The sequence below is a fragment of the Chanodichthys erythropterus genome, chromosome 18 (genome assembly GCF_024489055.1).
Source record: "Chanodichthys erythropterus isolate Z2021 chromosome 18, ASM2448905v1, whole genome shotgun sequence".
NCBI lineage: Eukaryota > Metazoa > Chordata > Actinopteri > Cypriniformes > Xenocyprididae > Chanodichthys > Chanodichthys erythropterus.
In genome coordinates, this window is record NC_090238.1 from 7,633,537 (window position 1) to 7,660,061 (window position 26,525).

Consider the following 26,525-nt stretch of genomic DNA (forward strand, 5'->3'; position numbering starts at 1 on the left):
CAGGATTTCTTAATGAAGAAAACGACTAGAATTTTTACTTTTGAACCTCATACTGTTGCACAATCATACAAAACCCTGCTAACATTTGCTAGCATTTTCTCATGCAGTGGCATTTGGGTTTTCCTTTTTAAAATACATGCAGCCAAGAATAAACTTCCTCAGCAGTCCTGTTATTAGTTGTTATTCTTTTATGTGTGAACAAAAAAGGGTTGGGTGTCAAGGTGGGGTCCTGAAGTCACTGAGCTTTCATCTTACGTGATGTTTTACTCAGCAACTTCACTCTTTTTTCAGATTAAACATTCATAAATGTGTGAGCTCTTACTTGAATTAACTTTAACACAAGAATACAGAAACACACTGCAAATACTCACAACGCAACCAAGTACAGAAACACGATGAAAATACTCACAATGCAACTAAATACAGAAACGTGCTGCAAATATTCAAAACAGAACCAAATACAGAAACACTGCAAATACTCACAATGCAATCAAATACAGAAAAGCGCTGCAAATATGCACAGCGCAACCAAATACAGAATCTCACTGCAAATACTCACAAAGAAACCAAATACAGAAACGCTGCAAATACTCACAATGCAATCAAATACAGAAAAGCGCTGCAAATATGCACAGCGCAACCAAATACAGAATCTCACTGCAAATACTCACAACGGAACCAAATACAGAAACGCTGCAAATACTCACAACGCAATCAAATACAGAAAAGCGCTGCAAAAACACACAATGCAAGCAAATACAGAAACATGCTGTAAATACTTACAACGCAACCACATTACAGAAATGCTGCAAATACTCACAATGCAATCAAAAGCGCTACAAATACTCACAACGCAAGCAAATACAGAAAAAGCGCTACAAATACTTACAACGCAAGCAAATACAGAAACTCGCTGCAAATACTCACAATGCAATCAAATACAGAAACATGATGCAAATACTCACAATGCTACCAAATACAGAAACACACTGCAAATACTCACAACAGAACCAAATACATAAACGCGCTGCAAATACTCACAATGCAACCAAATACAGAAACACGCTGTAAATACAATACAATGCAACGCAACCAAAACAAATACGGAAATGCACTGCAAATACTCACAACGCAATCAAATACAGAAAAGCGCTGTAAATACTCAAAATGCAATCAAATACAGGAACATGCTACCAATACTCACAACGCAATCAAATACAGAAACGTGCTGCAAATACTCACTATACAACCAAATACAGGAACGCACTGCAAATAGCACAGAAATATTTAAGGGGACCCCGACAAGTGACGATCCTGGCTGGGACATGCTTTTTGTTCAATGTCTACTCGTCAGAGGTGTTGTCAACGACCTGAAAGGAGAGGGTTTTTTTTATTTTTTATTGCAACATCCTAATTGTATGTTTGTTGTGAGTATTTGCAGCGTGTTTCTGTATTTGGTTGCTTTGTGAGTAGGGCTGGACGATTAATCGAAAAGTAACCGAAACCGAAATTCAGAACCTCTAACCGATGTAATTTTCTAATGTTAGTTATTTCGTTTTTTTTAATCCTGTTAACTTCTCCCTTAAAAACATAACCTCGTGTGTGTAGCCAGATGACTCTACCCCGTCCAGTCAGTGGCATGAAAGCAAAACACGGAGGTGAACGCCGGTTCAACACATAGTGATGGTGCGCAAGCGGTGAGCCTTGTGTCTTCACTAAACTGTGTCAGCTGTATTTGGATATTCAAGGGATTAGACGATCGGATGTTTATTATTTTATCGAGCTATCATGCTCGCGCAGCTGCATTGTGGTACGAACACTGATAGAAAACAGTAGCTGCGCAAAATGTGAAGATCGTGTGTGCACAGAGAGGAAAGCAGAAACTAGTTGTCAGCACTGTCCTGTGATTTATCACTAAAGTAGTTTAGAAACTCAACTTATTATAACATATATTTTTCTACTTTTGAAGGAACTATTTACAACCCACATCTTCACAATTAATAGAGAGACGGTATGACTAATTCACACACGCAATCACTAGTAGCCTACTAGTAGTGTACTAATTTATCTGATTTACAACGAGCAGAAATCTGTAAGAAATGTTATGAAGTATAGATAAAATAACTGCTGATAGTGAGCTATGTCGTCAGATCACTCTTTCAATAGGAAAAAATATCCCACCTTTAAATAGTAAATCATATTTACAGTACGAACCTTGTCAGTGAACTATGAGGGCAAAAAAAAAAAAAAAAAAAAATTGTTCATTAATCGAGGTAAAATGTTCAATTAATTGAGGTTTTGATTTTAGGCCATAATCGTCCAGCACTAGTTGTGAGTATTTGCAGCGTGTTTCTGTATTTAGTTACATTGAGAGTATTTGTACTGGTGTTTTTTTTTTTTCTATTTGCATGTGTTTTCTTCAGTTGCAGTGTGTTGAGCTCTCTCAGCCACCATACAAATAATTACAAAGAAACTGCAAGTAACACATTGAATGAAACATTACATTTTAAAGTAGAAAAACTGAAATAGTATTTCCTTGTAAACCTACTCCAATTATCCTTGTTTTTATTTACAACTTCATAAAACCATATTTTCAACATTATAACAAGCTTTTGACTAGAACAAGTAAGTAAACCACCTAGCAACCACTCAGAACACCTTAGCAACTGCATAGCAACACCCTGACAACCATCCACTACATGCAAACATTGTAGAGGTGAAGCAAATTTTCGAATATTAAGTGCACATATAACTCACTTAACAATATATTTCATAGAATAAACGCTTGAGCATGCATTATCTAGAACTGCAACATTTAAATTTATCATGCATTTTCTAGAATTGCAACTTGAATTTGATTTACCTTTCACATTATGAAGTAGATTTTGCTAAAGTATTTACTAAAGTATTTTCTAATATTAATTAGAAAGAGTAAAACAACATATTTTCGTCATTTCCCATATGCATGCATTTTTTAGGACTGCCAGATTATTATACATTTTTATACGTTATGCAATAAGTCTTGCTAATGTAATTACTCTCTCTTTTCTCCCACAGGAATCTGTCCATAAACCCCCAAAAGCACGTTCTTGGACCCACCCGGGCCCTTCCCAGCGAGCTGATAGCAAACACACACCACAGCCCTGCCCCGTGTCTAACCACTCCACCAACCCTGGCATCTGCCATCCATCCAACGGTTGGTGTCCAGCTACTAAAAATATCCTAAACGCTGGCTTATTCAGCAGGGTTTTTCTGTTCCAAATGATTTCCTAAACTGAAAGAGACATGAAATGCATAAACTCCTGATCAACAACAAATATCCCGCCCTGACCTAACCAACCCAGCATATCCAAATCCATTCAAAAATAAGGGCACAGCACTTCTGAAATAAAAATGTGTTTCTGTATAAATGAAATGTTAAATACATGATGTCTCGCCTCAGGAAACAGTGTTGCTTACGGTAATTCAAGGAGCGCTATTTTTTATGTCATTTGTTTGATTGCGGTCGATCTTATTTTAATCTTCCACACCATGCATCGTATCGTTTTCCATATTTAATTTCCTTATGCTGTGCTATCTCCTCCCTGACTTCCTCTTCCAGATCCCATGTCATAGATAGAAGAAACTTAAGCCAGCGAAGGTGTGGGTCTCCATGCGGGCCAAGCCCTGTTCACTGTGACAGCTGTGAGGAGATAACATGGATGCGCACTGATAGCGTGTTGGGGGGTGTGTAAGGACATTCAGTGGTGCAGGAATGCGCTGAGACCAGCTGACTGGTCAAGAAACTACTGTTTGCACGTCTGTGTCCACTTGGACTGATTATGGATCGATCAGGTGTCTTCAACACGCAAGCACATGCCTCAGTTTTAACCACCACAGACCTAAAAAGTAGTATCAGTCGATTATTGCCATTGATATTTATATCCACTTGGCCGATTAACAGAAGCTTAATCCATCCCATTTGTGTCACTTCCAGAATACCAGCAGCCTTGCAATGGATAATAATCAAATATTTTTTGTGTACTTTCCTACATCTTTCATGTATGTGTTTTGTCAAGTAAGATGTCCTTATTTAATGTCTGATTCATACAGTAAGATTAAAAAAAAAATAAATAAAAAAATCTTCGGTTTAGCAAGGATGCATTCAATTGATCAAAAGTGACAGTAGAAACTACTACTACTTTTGCACTTTCTGTTCATAATAATCCTGGAGAAAATATATCACAGCTTTGACAAAAATATTAAGCAGCACAATTGATAACAACAATAATTGTTTCTTGAGCAGCAAACCAGAATATTAGAATGATTTCTGAAGGATCATGTGACACTAAAGACTGGAGTAATGATGCTGAAAATTCAGCTTTGCATCAATGGAATGAATTACACTTTAAAATATATTCACATAGGAACTAGCTCATTTAAATTGTAATAATATTTCACAATTTTACAGTTTTTACTGTATTTTTGATCAAATAAATTCAGCTTTAGTGAGTATAAGAGACTTTTTTCAAAAACATTTTAAAAATCTTACTGATCTGAACTGAATAGTAGTGTGTGTGTGTGTGTGTATATATATACATACATATATATATATATATATATATATATATATATATATATATACATACATATATCTATATAGATAGGTATACTGTATACATACACAATAGAATTTAGTTTTAATAGGATTAAATTGAAGTAAATCATAAAATGAACACTATTTTACACAATATTTACTCTGAATTCTATATATAGCATTTTATTCATTTATATAATTTCTTTTTATATTTTCGAAAATAACCAAATATCAGACAAAATCAATTTATCACAAAATACACCAGCCATCGACCACCCTGCTCTCTATATTTCAGCATCAGCCATTGAAAACCCCATATAAGTCGACCGGCACTTCCTCAAACACCTGGAGTTGTTTTCATCTAGTTTCAGTCTGTAGTTTGTGGGCGCCATGCGAGGGATTCCCTGCTGCACACGTACGTGCTTCACTTTAAGTGCCCGTGTGGATTAGTAGGGCAAGTCTAGACCGAGTATACGCAGCCTCCAGCAGCAGACGGGCGCTCCTGTGATCTCGCTGCCTGTCCCCTTCTCTTCAAAGGCCTGCGCTCTCTCAATGGCTTCTTCCGACAGGATCACAAGAGCAGGATTTTGTCTTTGACAATAATTGCAAGCATATCAAAAGCAGCATTCATCCACACATAAGCAGTCTGTGAGCACTTTGAGCCTGCATTCATGTGCTAAAGATTTTTTTGGAGGGGTGTGTAGGGTGGATGTAACACAGAAAAATATTAGATGGAAATGACATTTTTATTTTGCAACAGTTAGATGCTGCTGTAAGTTTTTTTTTTTTTTTTATGTTTTAAGCTTAGGGAATACTTAAATGACAGTTATTTTTTGGAACACACCCTTTTTCTTTATTCTCAACATGGAAGCACTCAAAATGTTGGACGCTTGTGGAAAATAATAATGCTGAGGCCTCTCTGTGATTCTTTTCCAATTCTGCAGTTCTTTTCTTTTCAGTGTTATCCGTACATGAGGAATCTTGGACAGTATCCTATTGTGTTTATGTAAAATAACCTATTTATAATTTGCATTATATTTACATTTTAAGTTACACAGATGCCATCTATAAACTCTTCAATAGTAATAAATCCATTTTATCTGGGTATTTGCGGTAAAACATAACTTTCAGTCCATTTGAATTGTGCACCGCATGCCGAAGTTTTATTTCCAACATGTCATTTATTGTAAACGAAATGTCTTACGTGATTTTACCCTTTTTATGATTCAGCCAAAGCAAACAAAGCGGCCAGTGAAGAATAAATAATATGAAAGTGGAAGTACCAACCTCTTCCACTCCTGCCAACAAATCTCAGGTCGTTGAAACGCGCCACCTGATTCTTCATGACAGCTGAGGCATTTCGCAGTTCTGCCGAGTAGTTCTCGTCATTTCCTGCCATAACTGTCACCACGGTCCCGTCAGGAACATCTCCCAGAGCGACAACCTGAACAGAAAAGGTGTCATTTACCCTGATATTCACTGTTTACACGACTGTTGATTCATATACTGTCTGAATCCTGATTACAGCCTGTAATCCAGTCCAGATTATGAAGTGAGACCGCCGGCCTCAGAGGGTTAATAACACAATAAACCAATTCAAACATGCAAACATATCATTAAACAAAAGTTAGATTGTCCTTTAATTGGACCTGTCATATTGTTTTTGATAACAATTCCACTTAAACTGGTAAACATCTGTTGATGTCAGTAAGTTACACATTTAACGTTACTATTGATTCAGCAATAAACAATGAGAATAATGCCTGAAGCAAATTTATACAACCCACCAAAAAGCCTTAGAAAAACAGATTGAAATGTGAGCTCATTAAAGGCAATTAAAAAAAATATTGATATTAAAAAACCTACATTTACTTATTGTCAAAAACACTATTATTGACTTTTTTTCTTTTTCTACATTTGAATTTGGATTTTTGCAACCAACTCATTTTTTTAATAAACTGTAAATAATAATAATAATAATAATAATAATAATAATAATAATAATAATGTTAAATTTTAAATGTTATTGTTCAATGTGAGCAGGAGCTCTAGCTAAGTACAAGCTCATATAAATGAACAAAGTTATGTTTACAGAATTATCCTAAGCAAAATGACTACGTTTGTATGAAATACTCTATCTTTGGTCAAAGTATTAATAGTTGTGTGTAATTTAGGCCGCGTGATTAAACATGCATGTGTTTGTATCTATGAATAGCTTCAAATCTCTCAGATTTCACTTCTCTCCAGCACGGCAGGATTTCTCATTTTAAACACCAGTAACCTCCATTAAATATAAATGTGAACAATAATTAAAAAAAAAAAAAAAAAAAAGCAACAAAAACAAACTATTATTAGCATTAAAGCACATGATGTGTTGATGTGGAAAAGAAACACTTGTAAAACATCACTTTAAAACATCACATAATCAATAAGTCATCAAGGAACTGCATTACAATAGGAAAACCCTTGCAATGCTGCACAGATTTTTTAGTTCATGTACATTCAAATAAAAGCCATAAAAGTTTGATTAGACATGCAGTCTATTTGCAAACTGTCTTGAAACGTCACATTTACATTTATATAAACATTCACAAACTTAAATAGAATAATTTTACTGTTAACTGTTATAAATGACGGCGTTTTTCTATCGTACTAATATTTTAGTGTGTTTTTATGAATGTATGTATTTTAATGTTGTCTGGATCTTGGCCAGGTCTATATTTTAAGTGAGATTTAAATCTCAATGGGACCAGCCTGGTTAAATAATTACCAGGTTTAAATTATTACTAACAATAAATATATTCATTTATGAAGGTAAAAGATCCACTATTAAGCATTAAAATTGCCATGTCAAAAATGCTAAACATCAAGAGTCAATGTGCATCCAAATAGTTAGAAATGAAAAAGAAATCACATATGTAGTTTAATGTAAACCCGTTTCTAAATCACTTCGTATAAATCCGTAAGACTTTCTGACCTTAAACGCCACCGGGAGAGTTTTGTTGCACCTCCAGTGAGACGGCAGCACTGAGCACAGAAAGTTGGGGCTGTCCGTCCGCACGAGCTCGGCGGGGTGGTCCGCGATGATTTCCACCATGGTTCGGTTGTCGTGCTGTCGGAGTCTCGGCACCGCCGCGTTCGGCTCCTGCTGCACATCGCTCATCTTCCCCGCCACCGGCTGAAGGCTGCTGGACGGCGGACTGAACCTGCGGCTGGTGCTCGGATCTACCGGAATGCGCATCACAACAATGTCAGCAAAGGTAAGAACACTTCAAATCAGCACTAAAGTCAGTCTTTTTCATTAAAAATAGACGGGATCTTTATGAAGTCCGTTAGGCTGAGTAACGCGCCTTCCAGAAACCGAAAAAGTTGGATAAGGTCGGTTCCCCTCAGGCTTTACGCGCAAGCTTTACGCGCTCCTACAGGTGAATCGCGTGGAAACAAACGAGCACGAGCTCCTGGTTGTACTCGAAAGAAACGCAGACATAGTTTACGAGCTGATTTTTCGCTTCTCCAAGGTTGCTGTAAGAAACTTCAAAATCCGGCATAAAAGCGAGTCACTTCGCATTACGCACAGCGATCGATCGGAGAGTTCAAGTTACCGCGCTTCTTAAAACGTGCCACCATATAAGTAGTAAAAAGAAAGTTACTGCTTTGCAAAAGTCCTCAAGACCTTTCTTGCTCCATGCACAGTCTTTGTGAAGGGTTAAAAAGGTGATTCCAAAGGTTGTGGTTAGAAAGATGAAGGCGCTGCGAAGCCGCAGTGTTTTTGTCTCGTTGTGTGGTTTGTCTTAGGAGGCAGGGACTTTGGTGAGCTCAGGTTTTTTGTGGTTTATATATATATGCAGAAGCAGGAGGATTATTATGCTGATGAGTCTTGAGCACGTCATGTCTCCAAGCACCATTTCATGACATCAAAATAAATGAGCAATTCAGTGGTTTGATATCAGTTTTTAGAGCTCTTTCTCCTCTTATAACCTACCAAAGCAACCCAAAAAATACTACACGAAGACCCTGTTGCTATAAATAAACAGCAGCACAGTTGTGATTTATCTCGAAATGTAAAGACACGGGGAAAGAAGATGATTAAGTGAAAAATGTAAGGGTTTTAAAGACCTATATTAATCAACTAACACTGAAATATTCAACATTTTTTTGAAAAAACAATTGTTTTTTAGTATTGCATCAGCAAGTTTTTTTTTTTTTTTCACTGTTCAGTCACACTGAGAAACAGAGAGACTCATAAAGAGATATAAACACAACTCAAACCAGACAGAAAGCAAACAAGCAAAGAAGAGAAGTGACTCATTTCCTATTTCTAAAGAGAGATAAAGAGCCCGGGCTAAAGTTAATATTATACAATATCAGCACAGAAACCATGACAACAATATTGAAGAAGTATATGAATTACAATGTTTATATATATATTTATATAATGCTTCTATATTAATTTTCGGGCTGATTATTTTTTATTTGTAATTTGAAAAAGAGTATGGGGAAATATAGGCTACTATACAAGGTCAAAGAATAACACTTAAAGATAATAATAACAAGTATAAAATAATAATTTTAACCATAGGCTATTAATTATTTTTCTAACAATTCTTTGTTGAAATGTACTATGCAATTTTTTGTTATTTTGTATTTTTTTATTATTAGACTATTTATAATATTTAACGTTTGAATTCGTCTTTTATTATGCGACGAGGCTAAATGAAGAACTACAGCATTGTTCGCACTACCTCTGCGGACTGTTGCGTTCGATAACCAATAAAACTACATTACCCACAATCCCTGGCTGACCGAGTGACGTCAAATAGACACGCGCTGACCAGTATGTTTACATCAGAGTCAAGTGCCTTGCAGTTTGAAAGAGCACATGTGGATGGATTGAATATATTTTAACATACGTAAGGTAAAAACGTTCCCTTATTTTAACGTGTAAGGTTAAATTTCAGTTATTTATTTAGTCTGAAAGTCAACTTTTATTGAAACGAGACTCGAGACTATTGAAAATGTTCTGTTTGTTCAGTTCAGTCCAACTGTTTATGTTCATAAAGTGTGTATTAACACCATTATGTCTTTATGATGTCGACAAGCATTTTATTTTATATAGTTTTAACTGTTTGGATACTCTGAAAAATCTAGTGAAATCTAGTGAAAGTTGTTAGTTACAGTTACAGTTATGGTTATAGTAAATAGCTTTTTGACAGAGCATCAGACATGTCAAGTTACTTAAGCACCTTTAAGTCTCACAGACGCATTGAAGAATATACTGAGCTAAAATGAGCTTGCTTATCTCGGAATACTAATTAAATATGCACATTATTTATGCAGAATTATAATTGGATGGAAAAATCTCAGTGCTGAACCCATTTTCTTATTCTAGACTCCAGTTGTGAGCCTGTGGTAGTTGAGGTTTCATACTCCGTTCTTCCTTCACAGACAATTCTGTGTTTTATTCTGGAAAAAATCACATCCCCACTCTTGTGTCTAGCCTGACTTTCCCCCATGTGTATTGTTTGTAAAACCTTGGCTGTTTGAAAGACTGTAGGAAGAGTGATGTCAGCACTCGACATGAAGTCTGACTCTGTGGAAACTTGCACACACAGAGATGATGGAGATTTGAACGTGCGAGCCATTTCTCCTCTTCCTTCCTGTCCAAGTACACGTCCAAGAGCCTTTAATCTACACATTTCGGTGTGAGAGAAATGGATTTTGCATGATTGCAGGTCTTGTGTAGACGCAGGCAGGCGCTGCTGGGAGCTGTGTGTGGCGGCGCGGCGAGGATGTAGGAGGGAAATAAAACATCCAATGGCTCTGAATCGCATTTGCCACTTCATTAGGGCCCCGAGAAAGACGCGCTATTAAGTTACATTTCCTTCTTCGGTGACTGCGAGCGCCAAATATGTTTCTGATTTTCCCCCAGTTATGATGATCGTCTGTAAATTTATGAGACAGCTGAGTTGGGGTAATTGTAATTAATGAAAAATATAGTTGAATATATATTGAAACAGCATGTGGCGGAAGGTTGGATTTGGATGTCTTGGATAAAGAAGAAATAAATATGTTGGAGGTCTTTGAATGCTGATATTTGTGGGCTTTCTTATAGCCGCAGTAGTAAAAGTGCCCTTCCTCAAATCATTTATGTCACCAAGAGTCATCCGTATTTTTGTCTTTACACGCTGTAGGACTACTGCTCTTGGCAAAATCTGCCAAAACACAAATTGAACGCCGCATCTCATGCCCACGACTAAATGAGTAAATTAACTAGGCGTCTGTAGAAACAAAAAAACAACAAAAAAAGACGTGGAAGCTACATAAAAGTCCTGACTATTTAATTACATAGGGGAAAATGCAATAAATAGAATGGCTCCCTTTTCTGTTCTTTCAAAGCCTTTTGCATGTTGAAGTAATCTTGATTCATTTGCCACATCTGAATTCATTTTGCCCAGTATGGCGACCATCTGCCTTCACGAGTCAAAGCAAAGGCTTTATCTTTCATCCAACAGAGGGGGCGAAAACAGAAGGAAATTTTACGCCGCGATGTGTTTATTGAAGAAAAGGGCCCTGCGTTTGCTTTGGTGACACTTTGGAACATTTAGTTTCATGTCCCTCGGAGACAGAATTAAGATTTATATTGGCTCTGATTAAAGGAGAAGGTCGCTGAAAAATGACAATTCTGCCTTTATTTATTCACCTTCATGTCGTTCCAAGCCCAAATGCTGTTGTTATTCTTGTGGAACACGAAATAAGAAATTTTGAAAAATATTCTGGTTGCTCTTTGAAGCCATTTGGGACGTGTGTTGTCAAACTCAAATGATTAAAGCTAGTCCGTGTGATTTGTGCTGAATTTTGAGTCTTTTAAAGCCATTTGACAAGATGATCTTTGCTTTGTCATAGGTCTGAAATCTCATTCGCCATACATTATATTGAAACTGTTGTCACTTTGTTTTAATTGAATGTGAGCATGAATAAGATTTGAGAGCTGCAGATTATCATTTCAATGCAGTTTTCATTTCATGGCAAATCTAAAGGTGTGTACACACTTGGCAGGTTTGATTCGATTAAAACGAAGCAAACAAACTCTGGTGTGATCGCTCTGTTAGTTGAATAAGTGTGATGGCTGCCATCCAAACCCTATACGCACTATACAAGTGAAGTCAAACGAACTCCGATGCGGTTCGAATGAAATATAAATGCAACACCGACCAAAGACATCTAAACAAACCAAACTCAGAACATGGATGTCACAAGATGCGACCCTAAAAAGGACACTCAAAGAATGCTCAAGATAACCTAAGCATGGGCTGCGTTCCACTCCAATTTTAGACACACACTCGCAAACTTCATTAAGCACTTCCCCTCGGTTGAATCCCTGCCGCCATTTTGAAATGCGCTCCACTTCGTGAAGTGGACGAGGGAAGTTTATATGGCAGACCCTCGCTCCCTCCATTTTGACTGAGGGAGCGAGTCTCCTTCATATGTACACTACAGGCAGCTCATATACCACAATGCAACAAGATTGTGATGTCACTGCATATCACCTTAAATTTACCCCCCTCTATGATATATTAATTTATTTTTTTAAAACAACCTTAACACACTTATGCATATAGAATGTTGCATTCAAAAATTTTGTAAGGGGAAAAAAAAAAAAAAAATCAACTCCATAGGGGATTTCATTGCAAAGGTTCTGCCAGTAGTGGGCAACGTAACCAATGACGTACATCCGAGTCAACGAGACTGAGGAGATTACAGTCTACATCATATGTACGCACAGGGCCTAAAATGAACACTCGCCAAGCACCAAATGTGAGTAAAAATCGGTGTTGGTGAGTATATGAAACCGTGTCAGTTGCCAGATGGCCGGTAACATTTCTAACAATGCAATGTTGTGAGAATATGAACATGAACAACGCTTTGTAACCTACAGTGTAAATATTCAAGCAACAGAACACGTGAAAGGGAATACACGTGCGCTATGTGGGAAGTTCAACATCCAAAGTTTGTGCTCTGAAAGCCACGTCTATAGCGTGCAAATACTAAGTTAAGCACTCTTTCATGCATTCCTGTGCTTGAACGGACAAATTATGTAACAAAAATGCCCGTTTTAGTGAGTATCCAATCATAGCCCTATAGTCGGTTATGTCTTCAGTTGAGAAAATGCATGATCCTTGCATGCATTCGCTCTTAAAGTGACAGCATCCTAATAATCCTGCTCCTGTCTGTTTTTATAATGTTAACCAAACAATAAAGGAAAAAAGTCACTCACTGCTCTTGACATTTTTAAAAATGGGATATGAAGTCTATGCAGTTATTTATTTGATTAGCCTACTTTATTAAATTTCTGTACCTGTATATACTACTTTTAGACCTGCCTGAAAAGCACTATGTCATTTGTATCTTTATTCTTTGTATTTACTTGTGCTTTTGCTTGCAATTTGATTATTTGTTCTTTTTTATTATGCTTTTAGCCCTGCACACAGCATTGTTTTGGATGTTTGGCAAGTTCTGTCACAAAATATTAATCATAAAAGCCATTAAAAAAAAAAAAAAAAATGACAGTGTGAATGCTAAGCTAAATGTATTAGTTTCTTTTTTAGGTTCAGTCCAAAAGAACCAAGAGAACTGAAGTACAAGTGTGAACACACCCTAAATTTCATATTGGTTTGGAATTAGTGTGAGCATATAATGATTTCACGAGTTCACACTTACATATAATCAGATAGAGTAAAGGTTATTCGTGTTTGTCTTGCTGTCCGAGGTGAGGGCTCCGAACCCATAATGCTCCTCCCTCCCAGGCTGGGATAGGAATAGTTAGGAGTGAGGAGATTGGGTGGAGAAGAGATGCTGGAAAACTGTTGTGTGACAGAAGTAAATCTGCTGTATATCTACTTCCTGGCACGCTAATTGAGATAATTAATTGAACATGCTCCTCCTGTGCTAATTTGATAAATTATCTGAACGTGCTCCTCCCAAACTTAAATAAAACATATCTTTAATGATCAGTGTGTCAGATTACACCAGCATTAATAGGGATTATGTCTCATCTACGTAAGAAAAGGGATGTCCACCTGTGAGATTTGATAGTCTGATGCCGTAGGAAGGCTGTGGTTTCTGAGTCACTCATGTCAGCTTCAGGTTCAAACAGACCAAGGTTTGCTCAAATAAACCTGGTGGGCCGTGACGAGGCCGACAAAGAGCGCATTTGAATTCGACAAGCTCCATTTCTGGGGTTGTATCAGCATCCTGTTAATTTGTTTTCTTTGTATTGGAGGAAGTCTAACTGCAAACTGTGCAGATAGCTGTGTGATGAATGTTAACTGCTTGACGACACATGCTCAGATAACTCAGATAAATTAGAGAATAATAATGTTGTATATCTGATAGTAATGTTTACTCTGTTTCTGGAGTGCGGCAGTCAGAACCATCATGATGTTATCATAAAGTTGTTGTATATTTGAGTAATAGACCAACATATTAATTTTGTTTCTCATAATGACAATATCAGCTGGTTAATCAGTCCAGCTTCATAATTTCTAAAAACAGCCTGATCAGTTATGATTATTATTATTTTAGTGAATTGAATATTATTTATATATATATATATATATATATATATATATATATATATATATATATATATATATATATATATATATATATATATATATATATATATATATATATATATATATATATATATATATATATATATATATTATACACTACCGAGCCTGCATTTTTTTTTTTTTTTTTTTACCAAGCTTGCATTTATTTGATTAAAAAAACAAACAAAAAAAAAAAAAAAAAAACAGTAATATTGTGAAATATTATTCCAATTTAAAACGGCTGTTTTCTATTTCAATATACAGTAAAATGTAATTTATTCCTGTGATCAAAGATGAATTTTCAGCATCAATACTCCAGTCTTCAGTGTCACATGATCCTTCAGAAATCATTCTAACAGGATGATTTGATGCTCAAGAAACATTTATGATTATTATCAATGTTGAAAACGGTTGTGTACAAATTTTTTTTTTTTTCAAAATTCTTCGTTGAATAAAAAGTTCAAAACAACAGCATTTATTTAAAATATAATATTTTCTAACATTATAATTGTCTTTACTGTAACTTTTGATCAGTTTAACTCATCATTGATGAATAAAAGTATTGATTAATTTTATTTCTATCCCCCAAAAATAAAATTAAAATTCGTACTGACCCCAAACTTTTGAACGGTAGTGTTTAATGTTACAAAAGATTTAGATTTCATACAAATGCTGTTCTTTTGAACTTTCTATTCATCATAGCATCATGAAATAAAAATGTAAATAACTGTTTTCAACATTGATAATAATCATAACTGTTTCTTGAGCATCAAATCATCATATTAGGTTGATTTCTGAAGGATCATGTGACATTGAAGACTGGAGTAATGATGCTGAAAATTCAGCTTTGATCACAGGAATAAATGACATTTTACTGTATATTGACATAGAAAACAGCTGGTTAAAATTGGATTAATATTTCACAATATTACTGTTTTTGTTTGTATTTTTAATCAAATAAAAGCAGACTTGGTGAGTAGAAGATACTTCTTTTAAAACATTAAAAAATTTTACTGACCCCAAACTTTTGAACGGTAGTGTATGTATGTACATTAAATATAAAATGTACATTTTTATTGTTTTTTTTTTTTGTGTATTAATGTGTGTATTAAAATCGTATAATCAATTTAAACTAATTGATATTGCTATTTATTTTTATGAATTATGAGTGTAAAATTTACACCATTTTTACTGTACATACACAAAAAGTATACACCTTTATTATTATTATTATTATTATAATAAATTTATAAAAGTCCACATTGAAAATATGATTCAAAATTAAATTGAAATATGTTAAAATTTTAAGATTTAAAAACAAACAAACAAACAAGAATTTTGCCATGCAATTAATAAATATCTCAGGTTGACCACTGCTTTATATTAATGTATTTGTGGGTCATTTTATATATTGGCCCCTCTATGTAAATATTTAAATGTTTTTTGCAGAGGTCATTGGTTCATTTTGAGCTCAGAGATTCAGTGCCAAATGAGCACAACACTAAAATGTTATATGGAACTAAATATGCACTTTTTGTCATGCCATGTAATGCTGGCAAGATCAAATGTTTAGTAAACAGTCAAACAAAACAGACTTTAAACATGTCTCCCGTTCCCTTTGAACTGAAAGATCATTCATCAACTATCATTGCCTATAGTTTAAGCAGCCTTGCTTTGCTCATTAAAAATAGTTCAGTCTCGCATGCAAAAAAAAAGCATCCTGCTTGTTTCTCTGACATCTCTTTGAGAGTGCCATTTGTCATTGATTCCGGTTGAATGTGTCCGGCTCTGAACATGTGGCATGTTTCCCCTCCTGTCGGTGGATGCATCAGGAAGCGTTTTCCATGTGAAGTGGCTTTATAATTGCTCAGGCTTTGAGTGGGCGTTGTGTGAAAGCCGTGTGTGTTGTGTGTGTGTGTTACAGATGAGCAGCAGTGCTGCGAGCCCCATGGCAGCCAGCAGCAGCACCGTAGCCGGACGCGGATCCGGAAAGGCCACCAGCTTCATCCCTGAGCTCCAGAGCATGATGTAAGTGGATGAAAGCTTTCCCATCTAAAATCATTCAGAAAACTCTAATGTGTTCCTGCCCTTACAACAAATTCTGTGGAGGTGCGTTGATGACTGATTAACATATTCATACATTGTAAACCCTAATGCTCAAAATACTTAATTTGTTTGAGTAGGACAAACTTAAATTAAACAAATTAGTTCAGTTAAATTAACTGTTATGAGTATTTAAAACTTTCTTTTACTTTTGAGTTCACAGCACTGACATATTTCAAGTAAACTAAACTGTTTTGCCCATGCTTTGCCCATGGCACTCGAAAGGAAAAGTAAATGCTAAAATCAAGTTTTATATAATGTTTTTTTTTGTGCAAGATTAATGGTAAGGGAGATTTAGTAGTGATTAATGTTTTGTTATGCTAATTTAGAAGAGTTGGTCATGGTGACATGCTACTCCAAGATAATTCAAAGAAGATTATGGTTGCTACCTTGGAAGTATTTTTTCCCCATAAGATAACACATTACTTATTGCTAATTTTATAAAGTGCCAATTAGGGCTGTCACAATTCCTTGATTAAGTTTGAGTACTTAATTTAAAAAAAATGTTGATTAACCGGCAAAATACCGGAAGTGGCGCATTCCACAGACGAGAATCCGTGAACCACATTATAAGGTTGAATGATATATTAAAACCATTTAAAAATCAAAATATAGCATAGTGCTGTTATGAAATCACAAAGGCTGTGATTGTTGAATAAATATATGCACTGTGGGACACTTTTATTATTATGTGCACAGGTTACGTGTTTCTTCCACGTAGTGGAATAAACGCAGTGGAATATTACATTATGTATTTTAACAGTGTTGTTCAATGAAACCATATGATTACACTGTAAAAAAGAAGTGTTGGTTTAAGTAAGTTTGTTGCCTTTAAAATTGAGTTAATTGAAATTAAAAATTTGAGTTAATACAATGAAGGCAATTGGTTTAATCAACAGAAACTCAAGATATGTTATCTGAACCACATTAATTATTTAAGTTGATTTGACAAAAGAAAAAATGTTGTGATGATAAATCATGAAAAGAATTTTTGACAGTGTACTTGCTTTTGAACCTTTTATTCGAACCAATTATTATTTAAAATAATAATTGGTTATTGTTATTATATATGTTTTCAAAGTCATTTCAAAGGCTATTGTTCTCTTAAGTCTATTTTTATTACCACAAAAAAAAAAATAATCAAATTAATCAACCGATTACTCGATTACCAAAATAATCATTGGTGACAGCCCTAGCGCCAATGATGCAAGTCTTGAGTAGAGTCAGTCTGGATTTCCCATCAACGAGCCACAGCAGAAAACCACTTTACGGTTTACCAAAGTATCAATTAATGCTTATTATTTTGTCCATCAGAAATAAGAAGAGTTTGCTTATTGGAAACCGCATCAGTGTTTGCGGTTCTGTGGATGTACTTCGGCACACGACAGTATTTTTGTCAGAAACCCTGTTTTTCCGTCAAAAACCTTAAGTGTAGTTGATCTTGGAATGAATAATATTAAGCTCAATCTATAAAGCGAGCGGCCAGGTCTAGAAAACTGCTTCACCGAAAGCACAAAGGAGTCATAAAGTAAATTTACATGCCGATCCATTGACTTCCCTCCAACAGAGCATTTGCGGTTTGACCTAGTGAGAGATATTCTTTAGGAAAGCCACAGAGAAATTCATCCTGATGTTCTGCTTTGAATCCCACCTGAGAAGACCTTCAAACTCATGCAAATCACAACAACACTGTTTTACTGTGTGTTTACCTCGTGTGGGCTGATGATACTGAGGGCTTGTGAAGAGCTTCAAACACCTCCCCTTTTTGTTTAGTCAAAAATGGTCAACAAAGGTATTTTGTAAAGTTATGTTTTACATAAATAAAATGAAACATTTTAAGCACATTTTCATCCCAAATTTGGTGTAATTTTATTTTAGTGTCTTGTTACACATTACATGTAGTTACTGTAGTAATAAATATAAATTCTGCATAATTACATGCAGCTAACCTTACAATAAACCTAATCCTAACTATAACCCTATAAGTACATGTAGTTAATTAATATCACTCAGTTCTTAAATGTATAATTACACTGTAACAAGGACACCTTAAAATAAAGATGAACTCCAAATTCTTATTACTATGTAATAAGTATTTAATAACAATGTAATGCAGTCCATAATTTTTAAATAAAAATAAATATTACATTTTGTTTTAACATTTTATAATAAGTATTTATAAATAGAAATCAGTATAAATTAATTTGAGTACAAAATAGTACTGAATAGAGTTATGTATAATTATGTAAGAATTTTTATACTGTTAAAAAAAAATTGCATTATTTATTATTACGGAATGTGCATAATTATAAATAAAAAGTTATGTTGCAAAAAAAAAAAAAATCAAGATAAAGTAACTTTTTTTATTCTTTGGAGTTTGCAGTGTAATATGACCCTGATATTTCTTGATGGTTTTTTTGCTCATCTGTTTTTCTTATGCGATCTTTTATCCTGTAATGAAATCATCCCTGCCAAGATTAGAAATATTACCGTAAGAAATATCTCTCGTTTTCAACAGCTTGTTTGGCCTGTACAGCAGCCTAAAATCATTGAGCACGTCTCCTATATCTGCTGTGATGAGTAACATCATGTTGATTTTCTCCAGGGCCGATTCCTTCTTTTTTTTTTTTTTTTTTTGTCATTGTTTCGAGTCATAAATACGAAGTGCTCCGCGCCTGTAGAATCTCACTTCACTGCATATCATTTTAGAACATTTCCTTTTGTTGAAAAAGAAAATCACATGACCCTGCGACTCCATAAAGGGCTCCGGATTGCAGTCTTATATTTTTGAAAGACATTTAATTATAGCTTGCAGTCAAAGGCATTTTTGATGGAGACTAAATGGCCTCCAATTGCAAAGATTTTCTTCCTCTTTTGGCAGGCGCTGCGCTGAGTGATGATATGGAGATATTATATTCCAGCATCTAACAATCTGTTGCATTCATCTGTCACACTGTACAGTTATTGTCAGCGACGCGTTTTCCTCATGCTTTTTGATTTACAGCTGAAACTGAAGTGTAAAAATCCTCTTGTGAAGAAGAGAAATAAGGTTTGTAAAAAGTCAGCTGGGGCTTGGCATCTGTGCGTACTGTAAAACAGACTCTCGGGTGTTTTTGACGCTGTCTGCCTTGGGCACGCCGGCTGTCTGGAAAAGTGAGGGAGGAAAATGTAAAGACAGTTTCCTCTGCCGCCTCTTGCCGTGACTGTCTGCCGCCCCGTGCCTTCATGGAGGTCTCTAATTGAGATCACTTGTACTTATAAATGGTAGGAAGTTTTGTGGTTCAATGAGAGAAGCATTAGAACCATAGTGTGTGCCTCTTAAAATTAAAATGAGGCTACCGTTTAACTTTCTTAATCAGCTAAATACGTCTCTCTCCAGGCATTTTTGTGTTTTTTCATCTTAACAGAGTCGTTTTTAATAGTGGCAGACCAATATGGGGTTTTCAGTGGCAGATGCTGATATCTAAAGGGCAGAACATATAAAAACAGCAAAAAGTGCATTGTCAGTTGTCAAAGCTTTTGATTTTAGAAGTGTTAAAAAAACCTAAATATATCTTGATCGGCATTATGGCCATAATTATTGGCTGATAAAATAATGTTGTAGATTAATTAGCCTTGCCGATTCATTCCTCGACAGTCTAATGCTATTTCTGAGCACAATTAAATGTTGTTTTGTCATGTTTATGAGCAGATCTTTTTGAAATGACAACATGACCATGATTATAGTGTGGTAAGGTAAAGGTGATGTCTGCAATGGGTGTACGCTAAATTACATCTTTGCTCGGATTGTTTTTGTGAAACCATCTCGTTACAAAAACAATAGTGGCCGCAGAGGTTTTTAGTGCACTAACATGTTGCTAATTTGCTATTTGACAGCAAAAGAGAGCTGATATCTCTTTGACTGCTGCGTGCCGTCTGAAGCATTGCATGGTAAAATTCCAATCATTCAGTCGTGCTATAATCCGGTGCGCTCTAAAGAGTGCTTACTTTGGCCAGGATTTTCAATGATACATGCATAAGGTGCTAAAGATAACACAGACGGTTTAATATGGCCAACGTCCTGCTATTCTGTTCTCTGTGGATTCGACCAGCCTTCATCCTTCTCTCTGAAAGCCCTGTCCAATTAAAATACATTTATTGTACTGCAGTAAGGTAAGCAGTGTCTGTAATGATGGATGATTTTCTAGCTAGACAACGAGAAAGTATCGAACGTTGAACACCACAGCTGAGCTTTGCACGTCTGTTCGGTCTAGAATCTGAAAAGTAGACTGAAACGTGATTATTATGTTTATTATTAAGGTAAAAATAATATTAAACAACCAAATTCCAGTGGGTAACCTTTATTTCCCATTGATTATTCAGATTTTGATTAGAATTCCATTGCGAATGCTGTTTAAACATGTATTTATTGGGTGTTTACTTCATGCAAAGTGATCCATTGCCATCGAAAGCTAATTTGCTGTCAACTTCAATCAAACAAATAAACTAAAATGGCAAATTAAACAAACAAGTGAAAATGAATCATATGCTTCTGGTGGGATTCATTCAGGACAGATTTGTCTGTCTCCACTGCGATGCTTCAGCCGACAGACCCGTATTGAGTGTGTGTTTTATCACAGCAGAAGTCGTTCCTGAGGCGATGCACTTAGACTGCTTCCCTTTAACTGTTGCCGACTTCAAGTGTATCATGGCCTGTGGTTGTAACCTGATCAAAGCGGGTTTTTAAGCGAGTCCTCTGTGAACTCCAGGGTTCATCACCGCCACTGTGCCAATTGCATGAAATTCTTCTGTTTAAGTGATTTGAAATTGCATTTTTGTGGCATCAGATGTTTCAGAATTACCTAGTCCATATTATCATGTTGGCAATGGTGTTTAAAAATACCTGAAGTCATTATTTAGTTTCAGTCTATTTTTGACGATTAATTTTAGCACCTATTTTATTTTGCAACAATTATTTGTGGCACGGTGTTAGTACTACTGTAGTCAGACAAAACCCACACCAGCATTTTTGTGGGCTGCAAGTCCTGCCTGTTTTTTCTGTTATACTGCAAGAATGATACGGTATGAGCAAGAAAAAGCTATTAGATCTGAAACGCATTGTTGGAATATGGAAATATTAGTGCACAAAAAATGTGGAAATCACAAACTGTGGCTTTTATATTGCTTTTTTTTCGGGCTGCATTGAGGGAAATTTCCTGACTGTATTTTTACAACCATTAATTAGACAATAAATAAATAAATATATAAATATAATATATATAATAATTATTATTATTATTATTATTTTACATTGTGGAACACTAATGGCGTAAATGCAAAAAAAAGTGAGACTAAAGCACTTTTAATGCTTCTAATACCCATTGCATGTCCATATGCTGTTTTTTTTTTAGAGACGTATTGTTATTCAATTAAATGTGACGTATTTTGTGTTTTTGTCTCACTATCTGTAATTAGTGGCTATGAGCAGGGAACCGTACGGCCCCTACGCCATGAACTGTTTGTAATGTCAGTCCCTTTATTATTATTATACACCATGTAATTGCTTTTTACAATTGTACATTGTATCTCCTGTCACTTCCAGTATGTGTGCAGTGCACTTGTTATTTCTAACATGTTTTGCTTGTTTACTTAATGGTTAGCAAGTTAATATTATGTTTCAGCACTCAATACTGTTGACAACATTTTATATATATGTATGTATATATAATATAATATAATATAATATAATATAATATAATATAATATAATATAATATAATATAATATAATATAATATAATATAATATAATATAATATAATATAATATATATGAAATTTTCCGCTGTGTATAGATATTTAAAATGTTACAAAATATTTCTATTTCAAATATGTTGTTCTTTTTAACTTTGTTCATCAAAGAATCCTGAAAACAACAAAAATATGAAGCAGCACAATAGTTTTCAACATTTTCTTTCTGTTTTTTTCTGAAGGATCATGTTAGATTGAAGACTGGAGTAATGATGATGGAAATTCAGCTTTGTATCACAGGAATGTAAAATATTTAAAATATTTTCAAATACATTTTTTAAAAAAGTAATATTTCACAATATTACTGTTTTTACTGTGTTTTTAATCAAATAAGTGAAGCTTTGGTAAGCAATGTGCATGAGAGAATTCTTCTAAAAATGTTTAAATATCTTACCATCCCCAAACTTTTAAATTGTAGTTTATATATAACATAACATAGACTGTTTTTCTGAAGTAGTAATGTTACCAACAACAACAAAAAAATCTTGTTTTTTGGACATGGGGCATGCTAGTACTGTGGTATTCTTTGAAGTATCTTGGAGTACATTGTATTTACACTCTGAAATACTTTACCATTTGTACCATGGTATAGGCTGATTTTCCTTTTTATTTTTGACTTTGCAGAAGGATTTTGTTTTCCCACAATGTTCTTTCGTTTGTGCAATCGACATTGTGAAATAAATCCTCATTGAAAGGGTCATATAATATCTGGGAGAAAAACACAATCATATTTTATATTCAGGAAAAAGTTGATGATGGAAAAGCCATTTATGTGTCTTTGTGGGAACGTAATGAGACTGTGTGAATGTAGCACTTTAATTTACTCCCAACAATTAGGTGAACGTCAGCCACTTACTGTAATTAAATAAGGCATTAAGATTCAGAGTTGTCGGGAAGCATCGAGTGGCATTCCCAGGCAGGACGGCCCACTGTCCTCTCATGGCATTGCTTTGAGCCGCCTAACTGCATTTACAGCTATCTGCTACAGGACCTGGGTGAAACCATGGGCCGTTGACTAGCAACGTGTAGGCATTTGTCTAATTCGGGCTTCTGTCTCCTGGGCTATAGCCTGTATAAAACCTTCTGTGCTTTCAAGGCCCCTCGAATGTTTTCGTAAACTTGGATGGAGACGAGTCGCATTGGAAGCAAACATCAGTAATGAGCTGGCACACAGACTCTCTGGTTAACCAGACTGTAATTTGGGGACTGAAAAGAACCTCTCATCACTATTGAGTATTTGTTTACCACAGTTTAACTCTAGTGTTTCTGCACAGAGGCTCTCACTGAAAGACGCCTTAACTGTTGCTGTTCTGATCTTTGTCATGTTATAGTATATAGTCATATCGATGTGTTTTCTGTCATTCTTTAAATTAAATGTACATACTGTTACTTATGCCATCATATAGGCTCTGTTGTAAAACCTGGTGAGTACATAGCCAATGTTCTAAGTCAGAATTCTTACTGAAATATTTAAGGCCCCGTTTACGCTAGTGTGTTTTCATTTTAAAATGCATAACTTTTGCTACCGTTACGCCTGTCATTTACACTACTCTGGCGTTTTCGACCCTCGAAAACTGAGACTTTCGAAAACGCTGCACAGCTCGTTTTAGTTTGAAAACACTGGGGTTGTGTTTCAGTGTAAAAGGACCAAAATGGAGACTTTTGGAAACGATGGCGTGGGTGCGTAAACAATAACATGGAGTCTAAACTGTCTTCAGTTGTGAAGTGTAGACGGAGATCATTTCTGAAATGCTGTGGATATGCCAGTGTATATTAGGATCATTTTAATTTTTAAAGGTGCCCTAGAATTTAAAATTGAATTTACCTTGGCATAGTTATATAGTGTTCTGTACATGGAAATGACATACAGTGAGTCTCAAACACCATTGTTTCCTCCTTATGTAAATTTTATTTTTGCAAAAGACCACTGAAGGACAGGCGAATCTCAACATAACACAGACTGTGACACAACAGTCAGGATCATTAATATGTACGCCCCCAACTTTTGCATATGCCAGCCCATGTTCAAGGCATTAGACAAGCTAGCATTAACGTCGGGAGCAGCACAGCCGTTATGCAGGTAAGCAAGCAAGGACAATAGCGAAAAATGGCAGATGGAGCAATAATAACTCACATGATCCATGATATCATGATATTTTTAGTGATATTTGTAAATTGTCTTTCTAAATGTTTCATTAGCATGTTGCTAATGTACTGTTAAATGTGGTTAAAGTTACCATTGTTTCTTACTGTATTTATGGAGCCAGAGCCATATCGTTACTTTCATTATTAAACACTTGCAGTCTGTATAATTCATAAACAGAACTTCATTATTTATAAATCTCTCCAACAGTGTGTAACGTTAGCTTTAGCCCCGTTAGCATACTATCAAACTCATTCAGAATCAAATGTAATCATCCAAATAAATACTATACTAACATGATCTGATGCTGCATGACAAAAACTTTGTAAAGATCCATTTTGAAGGTTATATTAGCTGTGTGAACTTTGTTTATGCAATGTATTATAGAGTTGTGAGCTTGGGGGCGGGGAGCGCGAGCATTTAAAGGGGACACGCACAGATTCGGCGCATTTCTAATTATGCCCCAAAATAGGCAGTTAAAAAATGTAATAATAATCAATCTATGGGGTATTTTGAGCTGAATCTTCAGACACATTCAGGGGACACCTTAGACTTATATTACATCTTGTGAAAAGGGGTTCTAGGGCACCTTTAAAACGCCATTTTAAAAATGAAAATGCAGTAGTGTAAACATGGCCTAAGTGATCGATTTAGAACTACATATTCTAGTGTACTTTTGTGCAAAGTGCACTGGAGCCTCAAGTTTGCCGTTAAAATATTGCTTAACTATTGACATGATACTGCAAGAAGAGTAAAAAAAAAAAAATATATATATATATATATATATATTTTTTTTTACCATTTTTACCATTATACAGCAAGGTTAAGTTAATGCTGCATTTTAATTTGCATTTTAATCCTGCGGATAATTTTTTATAATCTCACACATTTTTGATGATTTGGGTAATTTTATTGCAATAGCTTACACACAGTACAGGAAGGCTTTATTTGAATCATTGAAGTACATTTACAAAAAAAATAAATAAATAAAAAGACATCTAAACAGTAATAAAATAAGGTCTAACAGGTGGGTCTCAAAGTAGTATTCAGGTAAGAAATACTACAGAAATGAAATCATCAAAAGTAAAATAGCAATGGATAATTTCCATTCTAAAAATTAGATACAGATACAGAACAAAAGTTATTCAGTCAAGGGCAACAAGTGATTTTCTTTGTCTTTTGTTCTTTGATTAACATGACAGACAACAGCAGGTTTATTAAGCTGCTGTCACTTTAAGAGCTTATGCACAGATCCAATATACTGTTACACATCATGCGTTTTCTGTCAACTATTTAAGTACTCAGCAAGAATACATTATTGACATAATTTTGTATGTATTTGACCATTTAAGGGCAAATAAGCCACGAAAAAGATCTCCATTTAGTACTTGTGAGCTGTTTGAGAGGTGGCTTTATGAGAGCGGCACTTATACAGATCAGTGGTGCATGCGCTTTTGGTGTGAGCATGAAACCTGCGGGAATGACTAAAATTGTGCAATACAAGCACAATACACTAAAAGGTGCAATACAAGCACAATTCACCCGGGGCAAATGGGAGGAGGTGGTTGTCTCAATTTGCTGTTGGAGAGAAGAGGGTGAGAACGAGAAGCTGGTATCTGTGTATTGATACTGCAGAAAATAAATATTTGAACCATTTCAGATATTTCAGTATTGATACATATTGAAATATCGATATTTTTGACAACAATGATATAAACATTGTCATCACTGCACACATCCGCATTCATCTAGATAAGTCAGCTGGCTGACAATTCTAGAATTTTGGTCAAACAGGCTATTTTCTCGGTGTATAAAACATATAATACGCTTCAAATGATTATTCATATATCTAAATATGCACTACTTTAACAACAAGATAAGGCGATGTAGCTGTTGTGGAAAAACTAATAAAGAATAGCAGTCACAGCAGCAATCCTTCTCCCTTCCACCATGTTTAAAGTCTATGGCATGCCCAATTCATATCAAAATTATCTGAGCTTCCCAGTGGTAAATACGATTTGAAGAGGGCGTTCATGACCAATTTTTAGCTAGGAAACTCATATTTACGATAATTCCGATAGCACGTGAAGGCAGCATAAATTGGACGAAAGTCACAGTTAAGACATTTTAAAAGATTTTTTTTTGATTTTAAATAAGAATTCTGGAAAAAAAAAAAAAAAAAGGTCATGGTTTCCACAAAATTATGTAGCAGCACAACTGTTTTTAACATTGATGATAAGAAGATTTTTTTTTTTTTTTTTTTTTTTGGGCAGCAAATCAACATATTAGAATGATTTCTGAAG

General features: G+C 35.2%; 2 protein-coding genes across 9 annotated transcripts in view; one reads left to right on the plus strand and one right to left on the minus strand.

Annotated features, from left to right (window-relative positions):
* The window catches only part of runx2a (RUNX family transcription factor 2a), a 49,869-nt gene extending 42,052 nt beyond the window's left edge, over window positions 1–7,817 (minus strand). For all 3 annotated transcript variants that reach the window (XR_010892495.1, XM_067366766.1, XM_067366765.1), the window contains exons 1-2: window positions 7,554–7,817; window positions 5,864–6,020 (exon numbers count right to left, since the gene is read on the minus strand). Coding sequence is in view for 2 of the 3 variants with exons in the window: in XM_067366766.1 (XP_067222867.1) it covers window positions 5,864–6,020; window positions 7,554–7,817 (421 nt within the window). In the remaining variant the exon portion in view is untranslated. The remainder of the gene's footprint in view (window positions 1–5,863; window positions 6,021–7,553) is intronic.
* The window catches only part of supt3h (SPT3 homolog, SAGA and STAGA complex component), a 146,968-nt gene continuing 128,142 nt past the window's right edge, over window positions 7,700–26,525 (plus strand). Inside the window, exons 1-2 of one of the 6 annotated variants that reach the window (XM_067366769.1) lie at window positions 7,700–7,836; window positions 16,115–16,218. In XM_067366769.1, the coding sequence (XP_067222870.1) occupies window positions 7,810–7,836; window positions 16,115–16,218 (131 nt within the window). In that variant the 5' untranslated portion in view covers window positions 7,700–7,809. Of the gene's footprint in view, window positions 7,837–9,387; window positions 9,492–16,114; window positions 16,219–26,525 lie in introns of those variants that run through there. The other 5 variants (XM_067366771.1, XM_067366772.1, XM_067366774.1 and 2 more) reach the window with 5 other exon arrangements.